Below are 13,309 nucleotides of genomic sequence, written 5' to 3'. Positions count from 1 at the left end.
ACAAGTCATGTCATATACTGGATTTTAAGAAAACTACATTTCCTTTACTTTGCAACAGGCCTGGGAAATCAGTTTAGGAAGAAACAATGTATTTTTGCCTTAAGACTGGAGTGGCTTTACTTTATTCATAAGAACAGAAAGCAGTGATTAAAGAAAAAATAAGTGTCTTTAAAGATTATTTATACCAAGGGACTCAAATAGCTGCATAGTGTGGGACAAGTATGTGTTTTAATGCTTTGATACATGACATGGCACCACAGTAATTCATTAAACATGTTGGTGTGGAGTCTTAATGCTGAAGGCACTTGTTTTCTTTTGCTGGACACACTGAAAGAAGACCAATGACTAGATCATACAGAATGAGAAATTTAATTTTTTTTTTCCGATTAATGCTGGCAATTACTACTGCATTTGTTACAAAGCAGAAATAGGCCTTTGGTCAAAGCCAGCTTTTTGCATTCCCTTGAATAGTCAGTGGTGCTAATGCAGTATAAACTGAACAGGATTTGGCTCTGGAATTCAAGCACAAGCTACTCTTTCACAACAACCCCCTTCTGTTTCCTCATTTGCCTTGTGAGCAGTAAATCTTTCTGGTCATTTCATGCTACTCTCCCAAATATTGTTAAAATGGGCCAAGTACAATGCTTCAGTTGCTTTTTGTAGTGCAAGGATTTAGCAGTCAAATACGGAAACACAGATGAAGCTTTTAAAATATATGGTACTACTTATATAAAGATATAGAAACATCTGAAAAAATGTTTATTTTTTTCTGTGCATTATTCCAACTCCAATTAATTTATGTTTGCTGCTGAGAAAATCATATTGATCATAAAAATGAAATGCTGGTTGGAAACCCTTAGGCTTCTGTAATAGAATATTTCTTCCAGGATGAAATATGAGAATTATGAGCTTGATTTTGCTGCTGCTGAAGCCAGTGGCTGAATGCCCAATTGCCTTCGACTGGAGCAGGGTTGAGTCTTCTCTTTTGCTGAAGGATGTCTTAAACAGTCAGTAATTCTTAATCTCTGTGTTAAAGCTCTTCCATTTGCTAAATTTTTAGTTCTTTTTGAAGCCTGGAGCCATTTGGCTGAAGTTGTATTTGATGTATTTTCTGGAAGTCTGTTTTCTGAGTCTGCTTCAGAGTGTGTTTCTGTATTCTCAAATAGGAAAGAACATATTTATTACAGCCACATCTCTAGATGGTTTCCCTATCATATTTGAAAACAAAAGAGGTACATGTGGCAAGATGCTGTTTCTATGAAGTGGGCTTTCCCACTTCAAAGAAAATGATGTTCCTTCAGTGCAATCAGGTGTGTTTGAGACAGATATGTAAAAGGCACAATTTTTTTTTAATGGAAAATAGTGTTGTGAGCATTTGATGAGTGATTTTATTTTTTTTCTTAAGAGACAATGTATCATCAGCATACTGTGTGTTTCTTAGCTTGGATGCTGAGCTCTGAGAATGTGTTAAAGTCATCTATTTAACTGTGACATAGAAAGTGAACCTGGAATCTTTCTGGAGGTTCATCTATCTAAAGCATAATAAATTGGTCATTGGCCTCTTTTTAAAAATGTGATAAAGGAGAAAATGTTGTGGAATTTCAGAGATGTATGATCTACTTAGTTTTCTTCTTCAGGGTTTTACTGCAACCAAGACGAAACACATTAATTTTTTGATAAAGAATAGTGTGGTCATCTCATAAGAACTCCAGGATTCAGACAGTTATGAGTAGAAGATTAAGTATCATCAATTGCAGAAAGATCATGAGGGATGAGAAGAGTGTATGTATCCAGTAGTGCTTTCCAAAACCTGAAGACTACCTCAGAAAAATGTGTGTGCTTGGGGTTTGATTTAGTGTCTGATTGTGAAAGAATTGTTTCTGCTAATTTCAAGTAAGGATCTTATGGTATATTCCAAGGTAGAATTTGCAACAAATTCCGATTGAAATTATAAGTGATAACCAAAAAAATATTGAGGAAATGGTAAGTAATTGCAAGGAGTATTATTCCATGAAATATGGGCAAAGTTATGACCTCTTTGCTGGAGCTTTACAGAGGTAAAATGATGTTGGAATGAAGGCTGTCTTTCATCTCTTCCGTCTAATTTCTCTGCTTTGCCTTTCTTTTATAGACTGTGCCCAAGTTCCAAAACAGATGTGGGGACTAAGGGTAGACAATCACCCATTTTCCAGAGTGTATCTTCTTCCTCAGGGTCCACAAAGCATCCTAGGGAGACTGTAAAACTGTGTGTAGAGGTGAACAGACCTGCTTCAAATAGAAAGCTGTTAGACCTATGGCTCAGTTCCCTAAAGACCTGGTAGAAAAAGTAATGTAAAGTTCTGCTTTTGCAGAATTCCTGTAAAAAGATCATTGTAAAGTCATGGAAATACTAGTATCCTGTCTCTGTGCAAAAGTGATAGGAACAGGGCTAAGGGAGTTACCAATAGAAGCCCTTTTCACAACTCTGCTTCTAACAGACACCTGACAGTTGAAGGAGAACAAAAAAACCCAAACCAATCAACCAAACAACAACAACAATACCCCAAACAAACAACAAAAAAGTGTTAAAGAATGAGTGAGTTCTCTTGCTCTACCATCTATTCTGCTTGTAACCAAAGGAAGTATCAATAACTGTGCTCTGCAATAGATATTAATTTCCCACATAGTTTGGTTTTTTTTTTTCTAGATCCTGTTCTCTTTTTCATAGAAACAAAACACCTTTGATATATGTGGAGATCATAGACTCTCCAGGTGATGTTAAGGTTGAAATTCTTTTCTTCTGTTTTTGTTAAACTCTGAACAGTACTTAAGGCAGCTATTTATGCATCAAATAACGAAGTCTCGACACAAAATTAGTCTCTGTTCTCTCTGTCCAAAGCCCTGATGCCTTCCATTTCCTGGTAATACCCAGGGGTTTTAAGTCTTATAAAGCTGATCTACTAGCTTGTGTTTCCAGAGATAAACATCTAAGACTTTTTCAAAGCTGCAGTTTCTTTGCAGTGCCTCTGCTGTGGTGTGCTGGAAAGCATGATGAGAATTGATATTTTTGATGCCTGTGATTTTCCCTCTTTGCCTGTTGAAGATTTAATACTGTTTGCCTGCTTGTTTTCCATCTGTCCCATAAGAACATTTATGCCTTTCCTATAACAATGTGCTGAAGCCTACTCTGTTCAGGAAAATTTAATATACTGCCCATTTGGATTAAAAATAGGAGTAATTTCAGAAATGCATGGAAGAGGCGGGTGGGGTATGTCATTTTTGTTGGCAGCATTATGGGAAGTGTGAGGTCCCATCTCATGTTAGAATTTTATCTTGTTTGTCATATCTCTCCTGATAAGTCAAAGTGAACTGAATAGCTTCTCTGAGTCACCAGAAAATAAAAGCTCTCAGGATTAGCAGGGTTTCTTTCAATCAATGAACCTTGAAGTGATGCACATTTCTAAAGAGCATTGTTGTTGTTCTATGTCCTCCTGTGCATGAGGAGCTGTAATTATGATAAGCATGATGAATGTTTCAGACTACAGTGACTGGCAGTCTTCTGGAAATTCAGTTGTTTGTTTAGACCTGTGACAGAGGCACCTGTCTTCTCTACTTTGTAAGTGGAGCAAAATGTAAAGCAGTAAGATGAAGTTGTTATTTTGGGCATAGAACTTTTTCCACACACTCCAGCCTTGCACCATCCTCAATGTAAGTGAAGACGACCCATGGTGGCAGTGCTGCCTGGCTTTATGGATCTCAGCTATTCTAAAGCAAGATCAGTGAACAGATACTTCCTGTAACCCAGATAATTTGGCTACAGTAGTTACCGCTTCTCCTTTCATCGTGATACTGTTTCAAATATCTATTCCCTTGATATCTCCAAATGTCTCAATTTCATCTTCATCCTCATGTTGATGAAGACTGGAGTCCTGATCTTGCCATATGAAATCAATACATGAAAGAGATACGTAGTTGTCACTGTTGGCCAGTGTCTTATAAGCATCTTGGGTGTGCTCTCAGGGGAAATGTAAAGGAGGAAGTGAAAATGTGTTCATGGAACACATCAGGAGAGTACATCTCCTGGGTAAAGGTGGGGGAGGGGAAAGAGATCATCACGGGAGAAGGGAATAAACAAGATAATCTGCCCAGCAGATTATTGTAATTAGTGACTGAGGCCACTTCATAGTGTAAGGGCAGAAAGAAGTACAGGTGTGTGACATTGAAAGGCTTTATATTCATGGAGTGTGGGTCAGTGAAGCACTCTGCAAAGAATGCAGAAGACTCAGAGCAAGAGGACTGGCTGGTGGGAAGGAGCAGCAGAAAGATACAGGAAATACAGCTGAAAATTTTTTCATGAAATAGAGGGAGCAGAGGGATGGCTTGTGGAGGGAAACATTTTCATCTAAGAAAAATGCTCATTATCTTTCGCTGCATTTCTATTTATCCAGCTGTAACATGTTCTAAGCCAGAACTGTATTTTCCTCTGTGTTTGGAAGGTCCCTTGCATGCTTTTGTATGCTAGAGAAAGCAGTAGATACAAGTAGGCTATTATTGCCTGTAGAATAACAGTCTATGTTCGAAGTAATGCCTCGTTTTTTGGTCTGTAAAGATTCTTCCACCAAAATCAAAGATTTTTGTACATGTAAAAAGTCCATGTGAGATTTCTCAAGTTGACTGAATCTTCAGCAGTGAAAGAATACTTTTTTAGTTTATTATTTAGTTATCCTTGCTTTAATGATGACTTATTTTTCTTACAGTTGGTGTTTGCAAGCAGGAGATGCTCCAGAAGAAGAATGCTGTTTTGGTGGATGGGGTCATCTTGAATGGTCCAATAATGGACTCAAAAGCAGGAGAGAAGTTTGTGGAAGAGGCCTGTAAGATTATAATGGAAGAAGTTGTCCAGAAAGCAGATGATGTAACAGAAAAGGTAAAATCAGAGAGTGTTGTTGAGAATTTGTAGTGAAGATAATGAACAATAAATCAATTTTTTAAAAGCTGTATTTTATTGCACTCTAAGTAGCCTGAAAATTGCATCTAGTCTGTGCCTGGCTTCAAATAAAAAGACAGTCTTACAAATTAATAAAGAATATATTATAAAACCTTCCAATAACATAATTAGCATACATATCTGCCAGAAAATGATGGTGGTTTTTTAATCTCAGAATAAAAAGGTCATTTTCATTGAGATCACAAATGGCTATAGTGTTTTTCATGCTTGGGGTAGGGTGGGGTTGTGTTATTTGCTCCTCAGGGGCACTGGTGTTGGAGAAGGAAGAAAGTACCTTTCATGGTACCACTGTGAAAGGACAACATTATAAAGATTGCTATGGTTTCTGCAGAACCTGCTTAAGAGGCTGTATGGGAAGAGGTCCTGAAAATAAATCATGCTTGCCTTTAGGCGTGCACTGCTTGCTCCCACCCCTTGGCAGAATGGTATCTGGAAACACTGTGATTACAAATCCTTAGCTAAAGACAGAATTTGAGCTGCAGGCCTCTTTCTTTTCTGCCTTTCAGCATTTCCCACTCTAATGTTTATGGTTGAGCATTGCCCAAGATCCAATAAAACCAACATCCCATGAGGCCAGTTTACCGGATACATTTTCTGGTGGCATGCTGCCCTGCTATGGGAAGTTTTGTGAAAGCAGTGCTGAACGGGGTGATTACCTTGTACCTCTATAACCTCTTGCTCCTGGCTAAGCTGTTCACTGATGGTGTCTGCCCTGCTCCCCATCACTAGGTCTGTGAATGGCAAGCCCCCGAAATGCTTAAGCAGATTCTTGACCTGGAAATGAGGGACACCGGAGAATGCCACCAGAAGATCCTGCAGCTCTGCCGCGATGTTATCAAATACAGCGTCAAAACCAGTAGGAATGGGATTTTAAGCACACTTGTTCTGCATGCTAACTTAGAAATGTTTACAAAGCTCTGTCACCTTTCAGGGAACTGGGAGTGTGAATGTTTGTTTCCCTCCTGCCTATACAAGTATGCAAACAGTTGATGAAATTCTGGTCACCATAGGTTTGACTAAAATATGTAATAATGGCAAACTAATCAAAAAGTAATAAATGTAATGCCATTAGCATTAATAGTGCATTCTGTCACTTTGAAGTCTTGAGAAAGTCACCTAGACAAATGATATAAAAATCTAGCAAAATAGGCAGGAGAAGGACCTTCATGTGTGATTTCCTGCTGTCTGAGTGATGAGATTTGGAGCCACCATCATTGCCCTCATATATTCTTAGTGATGAGTACTCTCCATTTATTATTTTTCTATTTGAGCAATAGTCTTGGAGGGTGTCAATTTGCTGATAGGCAGTGGTTCCTGTTCCAGAAACCATGAGAAGAGAGCCTGCAGTGTTTCAGAGACAGTACGCCACAGCTCTGCAGGATTAGTTCTCTACAGCTAACCTTTCTGCAGCGTGTGCAGGGTAATTCAATCTTGGTGAAAAGGGATGAACAACATCTGTTCAGGAAATAGCACTGTGAATCAGTAGCTCAGGATTTCAAATGTTGTATGGCTTAGGCTGTATTTTGGTAAGTAAGAAAGACATTTGATACAGTTAGTCGAGCATTTCCAGGCTGTATTGCCTGCTAAAATCACTGTTGCTGCAAAGAAAAACTGTGAAATAATTTTGAGAGGGAGCTCATGCCTTTGAAAACCATAGAAGTGTAGTGATATTCATCTGCAGGGGGAGTGTACTAATAATATGCAGATATAATTACTGAGTTACTGGAAGGTGTTCTGTTTATCTTACTTTTGCAAATTGCCTTTGGATTATAATTTGTTACACCGTGTCACCTTAGAAAGGATGTCGTATATAAAAATATGCTGTGCAAATAGTCTTTTATTTAAATATAGACATTTATTGAAGTCCCAGATATAATATAAATGGAGCCATACTGTTCACCTGCTTTTGCAAGTAAAAATGCTGTGCTATGGATTAAAATTTAGGTGGTGATCCCTCTGTTGAATTGTGTTGTTTTTATAGGCAGCAATAGGATAGAATTTTGTCAAAATTAGTTATATCTCAGTGTTTCAAGGCAGGTAAACAAACTCTCTTAGCTCCTCATTCATTTTAATTGTGCAGCAAAATTTTCCAAGCTGTTAGACTGCCTCTTTCTCTCTGTATCGAGACTTTAGTGGGAGAAAAGGCACAGCTGCCTGGGACCAGCAGGTTCCTGTATTCTACTGCTTACCAAAATTTGGCTGAACATAGTCTGTGACTTCTCAAACCCACTGTTTAAAGTCACTATGTATACTCAATTGTCAATCCCTTTTAATTTTTGATTTATAAAACTTGTGAACAGCTCACATTCATTCTGTGCACCACTTGCATTTCCCAAGCCACATTTTGATGTTTGAAAGTGCTTATTAAATTTACTTTCAAAGGAATGTCTAACTTAAGGAAAGGACAGTAAATCCAGAGAATACCGAGAGAATGGAGTGAATTGTGGTTTGCAATGATCAGCATTCAGCTAAGAGAGACTGTAATGTATTCTCTTTTCTGGTATATCCTGTCACTTGCTTTTCATCTGTATTTTCAGATCATCCAAGATTTTTCAATCAGCTGTATGCTGGAATAGATTATTACTCATTAGTGGCTCGTTTCATTACGGAAGCGCTGAACCCCAGTGTGTAAGTGTGGTTCTTTGTCCTCTTGATGACGAATTAGCATGCTATTTGGAATAACAGCTCTTTTTTTTGCTTTCTTGCTTCTGATTTCTGTTCTCAGTGTTACAGAAGAGGTAGGAATTGTGCAAGACCTTGGGAGAAAAAACAGGCTAGTTCAGAGTGGCTGAAGATGGGGCTTAAGAGGAGAGATTTTTTTTTTCAATGCTATTAAACCTAGACTTTTACTCAGTACATAAAAATGAATTAATCAGACTTAACTTAGTTGTTGATTCCGTTGAGGCATTCTGCACAGAGTTGAATGCAGATGGTTACCTGTCTACTGTTTACTTGCAAATGTAAAGCTGAAATTTAAGTGTGACCTACATTAAGAGCAAACTCTGGTGTATTACTTTGAGTAGAAGTGTCAATAAGATGCTGAGAGAAACGAAGCAATTGCTCTACTGGATCAGATCCATAATGTTTTTAGTTTAGAGTCCAACTGCTGGTGGTGATCAGCTGCTGATAGATTAAGAAGAGGTGCAGGAAGCCTTTATCTAGTTTTAGCAATACTCTGTGCCATGAATTCTGTCATTTTAATACCAATTATGCTATTATTTCTCTTTAGATACACATATGAAGTGTCCCCTGTGTTTCTGTTGGTGGAAGAAGCAGTCATCAAGAAAATGATTGAATTCATAGGCTGGGAAGAAGGAGATGGTATATTTAATCCGGGTAAGAGCAGTCAAACCTCAAGATAGGTCATTATAAACTAATGCCTAATACCATTAATTCTATGAACATTGGAGTTTTATTTATTTAATCTAGGCTTATCATATGTGTTTCTAGCAATAATTAGGTGATTCTGACCAGTGAATGAATGAAAAAGGTTCTACATTAAATATAATTACATGGAAATTAATTGTTTTTAGCTGATGCCCTTCCTGATCTTACTAACAACACCAACAGCCTCACTGGAATGAGTCAGCTGACAGGCAGGGAGCTGATTTATGTGATAGACATCAACCCATGGTGTCTGAGGTTATAGATAGGTGTATCCTGCCTATGAGCTGTGGCAGCAAGAGTTTACATGACCTTAATTCTTTTGAATTTTCATAATTTTATTAAATGTTATGATTAGGCCAAACAGATATTTTTTAAGCTGCTTGATAAACCATGTTTTTCAAATGTTCTGTAAGGCAGTGTTCCAGCCCACTGCATTGAAATAATGAAGCATAATGGTGATATTCCAGATTATTCAGATAACAAATAATTAGGCTAGGTGTGAAGATTTTATATCTATTTTGGGGGTGAGAAGAGAAATTTAATGAGTACATGAGTTTATACTCCCCCTCCAAAACTGAAACAAAGTCAGTAATTATAGCCTACACGAGTGGTAGAAAAATAAATAAGCTAAAATTCCATATTTTTTAATATAAAAATGGGATGGATTTTTTTTTTTCACATAAAATTTGATGTGTATTTTTGGTAGAAGCCTTACTTTTACAGCAGAATTTCTGGCTTAGAACTTAGTGATCTACTGGGAGAAGATAAATTAATTGTCCTTTTCTCAGTTCTAGTTTTATATAAGGGTTTTTCTTACTCCTTTGATTTTGCCTTTCTAGGTGAGTAAAACCTGTCCCGAGTGAATAAAGCTTGTCCAGATCTTACCTTGCAGATCTTTCAGTTCCCACTCACTGTGTTTGGTTTTGTTTGGTTTTTTTTCCAAAGACCTTTTCCTCCCATGGTCCTCTGAGGCCTGGTTGCCCAAGAGATCTCCAGGCTCTGAGCTTGGTGTGGGCAGCTGAGCTCACACTGCTTCAGTGCAGAGGGGAAGGTGCTGTGGCAGGGTGTTCTCTGTTGGGAAGAACTTGTGCTTGGGCACAGCTCTTATTCCTCAGAAAATATCCCCAAAGCACATCCAAACAGGCTCTGTTTCCATGCCTGCTGCAGAGCCCAAGGTTCATTTTATGGATGTAGCCTTCAGGGGAGGAAATAAACTGTGATGAATGCATTGCTAGGATATCTGTGGAGTTTATTTTTCTCTTAATAGGTCAAGCAGTCAGATGCAGGGAAGGTACTCATACTGTGGCTAATACAATATTTGTATGTCTCTTTTTGCAGGTGGCTCTGTTTCTAATATGTATGCTATGAACTTAGCAAGATACAAATTTTGTCCTGAGATAAAGGAGAAAGGGCTTTCAAGTCTGCCAAGACTAGTTCTGTTTGCTTCAGAAGAGGTAAAACGAAAACAAAGAAAAACTTTTTGATCTCTGTTTTTCAATAGCTACAGAATTATATCATTTTCATATCTGATGGGGCACTGGTACACTAATTCTGACATCAGTGTATGATGTGGAATATTGGAGCTAAGTGGAGAAGTCTGATGGGAAATTTCCCTGCAGAAGCTTTCTTGCTTTCAGAAAACAAACACAGATGTTCCTGCTTTGAAAACTGCTGATGTAAGAATAGGTTGTACATGGTGCAAACCTGAAGCAGAATGCATTTGCTTTATTGTGGAGGTCTGTAGCATCTGATTTCTCACACTATAAAGTCTAGTGGGAACTGTAGGTAGGTTTTGGATGTCAAAGGCTTTTTTCTGCATGTTTAATTTGTACTAAACTGAGTACTTGTGGGCCTGTGAGATGGCTCTCTGCAGCTTCCACTCTGCCCTATGTCCGTATACAGATTGGTTGTGGTACAGAGTCAAACCCACCATATGCCTCTCAGAAAAAAATGCTGGACCTTTAGACATTTTTTCTTTAAATAATTGAAAATATGTAGCTAGTTTTTAAAGTTTTTGAATAATATCAGTCCAAAATGCCTGTGGGAAATTGAGTCATGTTCATACATTTATTATGAAGGTAGTTTCTGGAAGCTTTTTTCTCTTCCCTGTCCCTTCAATTTTAAGAGTTTATAATTTGATTAGTGAAGAGTTCTTATTAATTCTGACTCTACTGTATAAAGGCCCCAATGGAAGTCTGTACAGAACCTCATTGTATTAGAAAATACAGAGTTACTAGAATAATTTTAGCTTGGACTTTTATGCTCCAAACAGTTTGCAAATAGATGAGAGGCTGATTTTGAAGAAGCCTGAAGGATGAAGGAATTGTATAAGTTTTCCAGGATAACACATGTCTTTTGAAGCGGAGCCCACATGTCCTGAAAATTTTTTTTCCTGAAAATTGTGTGTATGAAATGACATGCCAGTTCATAATTAATCCATCATGTTACATCTTCAAAACAGTTAAGGAGGAACAAATGAGTTTGAAGCAAGTTCCATGAGTGCTTTTGAAGTGAAGCCCATGAAACTTTTATCATGAAGTAACATTTTATTTCATTGCATGGTTTAACTACAACTCATTTCTTACTCTGGAATAAGCAAATATTTAATTTCATGTCGAAAGAAATTTTAACTGACTGCCAGAATAAATTTATTTTTACGTCTTTGCTTCACCAGGAAGACCAAAACCATAAAACACAGAGCTGACCAGGAAAAATAAGTTGGTAAATTATTTGTAAGGCCATGCTTTTGATCGCTGATACTTAGTTTGATTCACACAACTACGTAATCCTTAGTACTCAATAATCATTTACTGTAAAACTGATGCTTTTAATATCTAGATAATGTGAGTATTTTCTAAGATCACTGGTGTTTATTCATCGTTATCAGGGTGCAAAAGGGCATATTCATTTCTACTTGTTTTAGATTTACCTATACTGAGTCCAAGGTACACGACCTTTTGGAAACATTTGTTCAGATATGCCATACTGAGAATGTATGTAATCAGTAGTCCACACCTGAGATAAGTACAAAAGTGCTGGTGTCATACAATCTTAGTTTTTTTATTATTGTTTTTATTTTGAGTCTTATTTAACATTTTGCACCTTTGAATCACAGAATCAAGGAAGCATTTAGGTTGGGCAAGATCTCTAAGATCATCAGGTTCAACCTTTGATTGATTATCCCCTTGTCAACAAGACCATGGCACTAAATGCGATGTCTGGTTGTTCCTTGAACACCTCCAGGGATGGTGACTCCACCACCTCCTTGGGCAAACTTCCAGTGCTTAATCTTTCCTGTGGTGAAATTCTTATTGTCCAACTTGAACCTCCCCTGGCACAGCTTGAGGCTATATCCTCTCATCCTTTTGCTGGTTGCCTGGGAGAAGATCCTGACCTGTGACCTGGCTACACCCTCCTTTCAGGCAGTTGTAGAGAGCAATAAGGTCCCCTCTGAACCTCCAGGCCAGGATGGCATGATCCTTCTTGGCCACCTGGGCACATGCTGGCTCGTGTTCAGCTGCTGCTGACCAGCACCCCCAGGTCCTTGTCCACTGGGCCACTTTGCAGCAACTCCTCCCCATGCCTGTAGTGCTGCCTGGGGTGGTTGTGATCCAAGTCCAGGATTCAGCACTTTGACTTGTTGAACATCGCACACTTGGCCTTGCCCATCATTTCAGCCTGCTCAGCTTCCTCTGCAAAGCCTTCCTACCCTTGAGCAGATTGATCTCCCACCCAGCTTGGTGTCATCCGTGAGCTTCCTGAAGGTACACTTGATCCCCTCTCCAAACATCCTTTGCTTGTTTTTGGAGAAGCAAATTGTCACCCCCCATCCCCTCAACAAAACAAACAAAAATTTAAACAAAACTTGGAGAAGTTAACAACCTGGGTTTATCCTCATCATAAATCAGGCAACAGCATTGGCATGGAGAAGCCATGAGGCTGTAATGAACGAGGTACTGGTAAGGAGTCAAACAACATGACTGTTCAAGGCCCTTGTGTCATTTTAGGGCTTGGCTGCAGTGCTGTGATGAAATAAAATTATTTTTGCCTTGATTTGCTAAGTCCCTAGGTTGCAGTTTGGCACTTGTTGGGTTGAAAGATTTGCCCTGCTGCAGAGCAGGGGAATGCACAGACTTTCAATGACTTGATGTGATTTGGGGCTGTGTATTTTTTGTATGTTCTTGCATAACATAAAGATGTATATTTAAGGTCCTTACATATTGTGTTTGGCCTTCAGGAATAAAAAAGGCTCCTTGTTCCTGCAAGTAAAATGCTTAGGTATTTAAAACTGTGGTGATACACAGTGAACACAGTTTATGCTGCTTCTCTGTAGTACTTTTGCTGGACCATTACAAGGTGATTCCTCTAGAGACAGTAGCAGTGGAAGAGTAGTTGTCATATCCCACTTTCTTGAGGCATGATCTGTGGCTCTGTAGAGGATGAATATGATTCCAGTTATAGATATCAGCCCACCTTTTTATCACTTTTTGTTATTTGAGTCCCATCTAAACTTTTTTTTTCTGGCATGAGTATGTATTACATTGATCTGACAGATAGAAATCTGCTAAATTTGAGGTAACTAAGGGTAGAAAGATGTGTAAACAGTTGAAATACACATGCTGATATGAGAAGCTTTTTTTAGAATGAAACTAAATTCCTCCCCAGTGCAACTTGATCGTGAAAGTAATAAAGTGAGAGAACACAACATTAACTCATCATGTTGTCCCCTGTTGAAATTACAACAGACAAAAATGAGTAGTAAAACAATCTCATAATAATGTAATTGCTTTATGCAATCATGTTTCTAGGAAACTTTTTAACAGCAGGAAAATACAAATTTATCTTCTGTTTTAATGAGCACAGGTAGAAAGTACCTTGTCTTTGCAAACATTATCAGGAAACAAAAATTATGTCTAAATATAGGTAAAATAATAC

The 13,309-nt window shown here is 38.2% G+C and overlaps 1 protein-coding gene across 1 annotated transcript in view; it reads left to right on the top strand.

Annotated features, from left to right (window-relative positions):
* The window catches only part of GADL1 (glutamate decarboxylase like 1), an 83,944-nt gene that overhangs the window by 6,584 nt on the left and 64,051 nt on the right, over nucleotides 1-13,309 (top strand). The window contains exons 2-6 of the mRNA XM_069004782.1: nucleotides 4,737-4,906; nucleotides 5,717-5,843; nucleotides 7,525-7,615; nucleotides 8,217-8,323; nucleotides 9,713-9,828. Coding sequence (XP_068860883.1) covers nucleotides 4,737-4,906; nucleotides 5,717-5,843; nucleotides 7,525-7,615; nucleotides 8,217-8,323; nucleotides 9,713-9,828 — 611 coding nt within the window. The remainder of the gene's footprint in view (nucleotides 1-4,736; nucleotides 4,907-5,716; nucleotides 5,844-7,524; nucleotides 7,616-8,216; nucleotides 8,324-9,712; nucleotides 9,829-13,309) is intronic.

This window comes from Aphelocoma coerulescens, chromosome 2 (genome assembly GCF_041296385.1).
Source record: "Aphelocoma coerulescens isolate FSJ_1873_10779 chromosome 2, UR_Acoe_1.0, whole genome shotgun sequence".
NCBI lineage: Eukaryota > Metazoa > Chordata > Aves > Passeriformes > Corvidae > Aphelocoma > Aphelocoma coerulescens.
The sequence above is the reverse complement of the archived record's forward strand: the minus strand, read 5'-3'. Positions and strand labels throughout refer to the sequence as shown.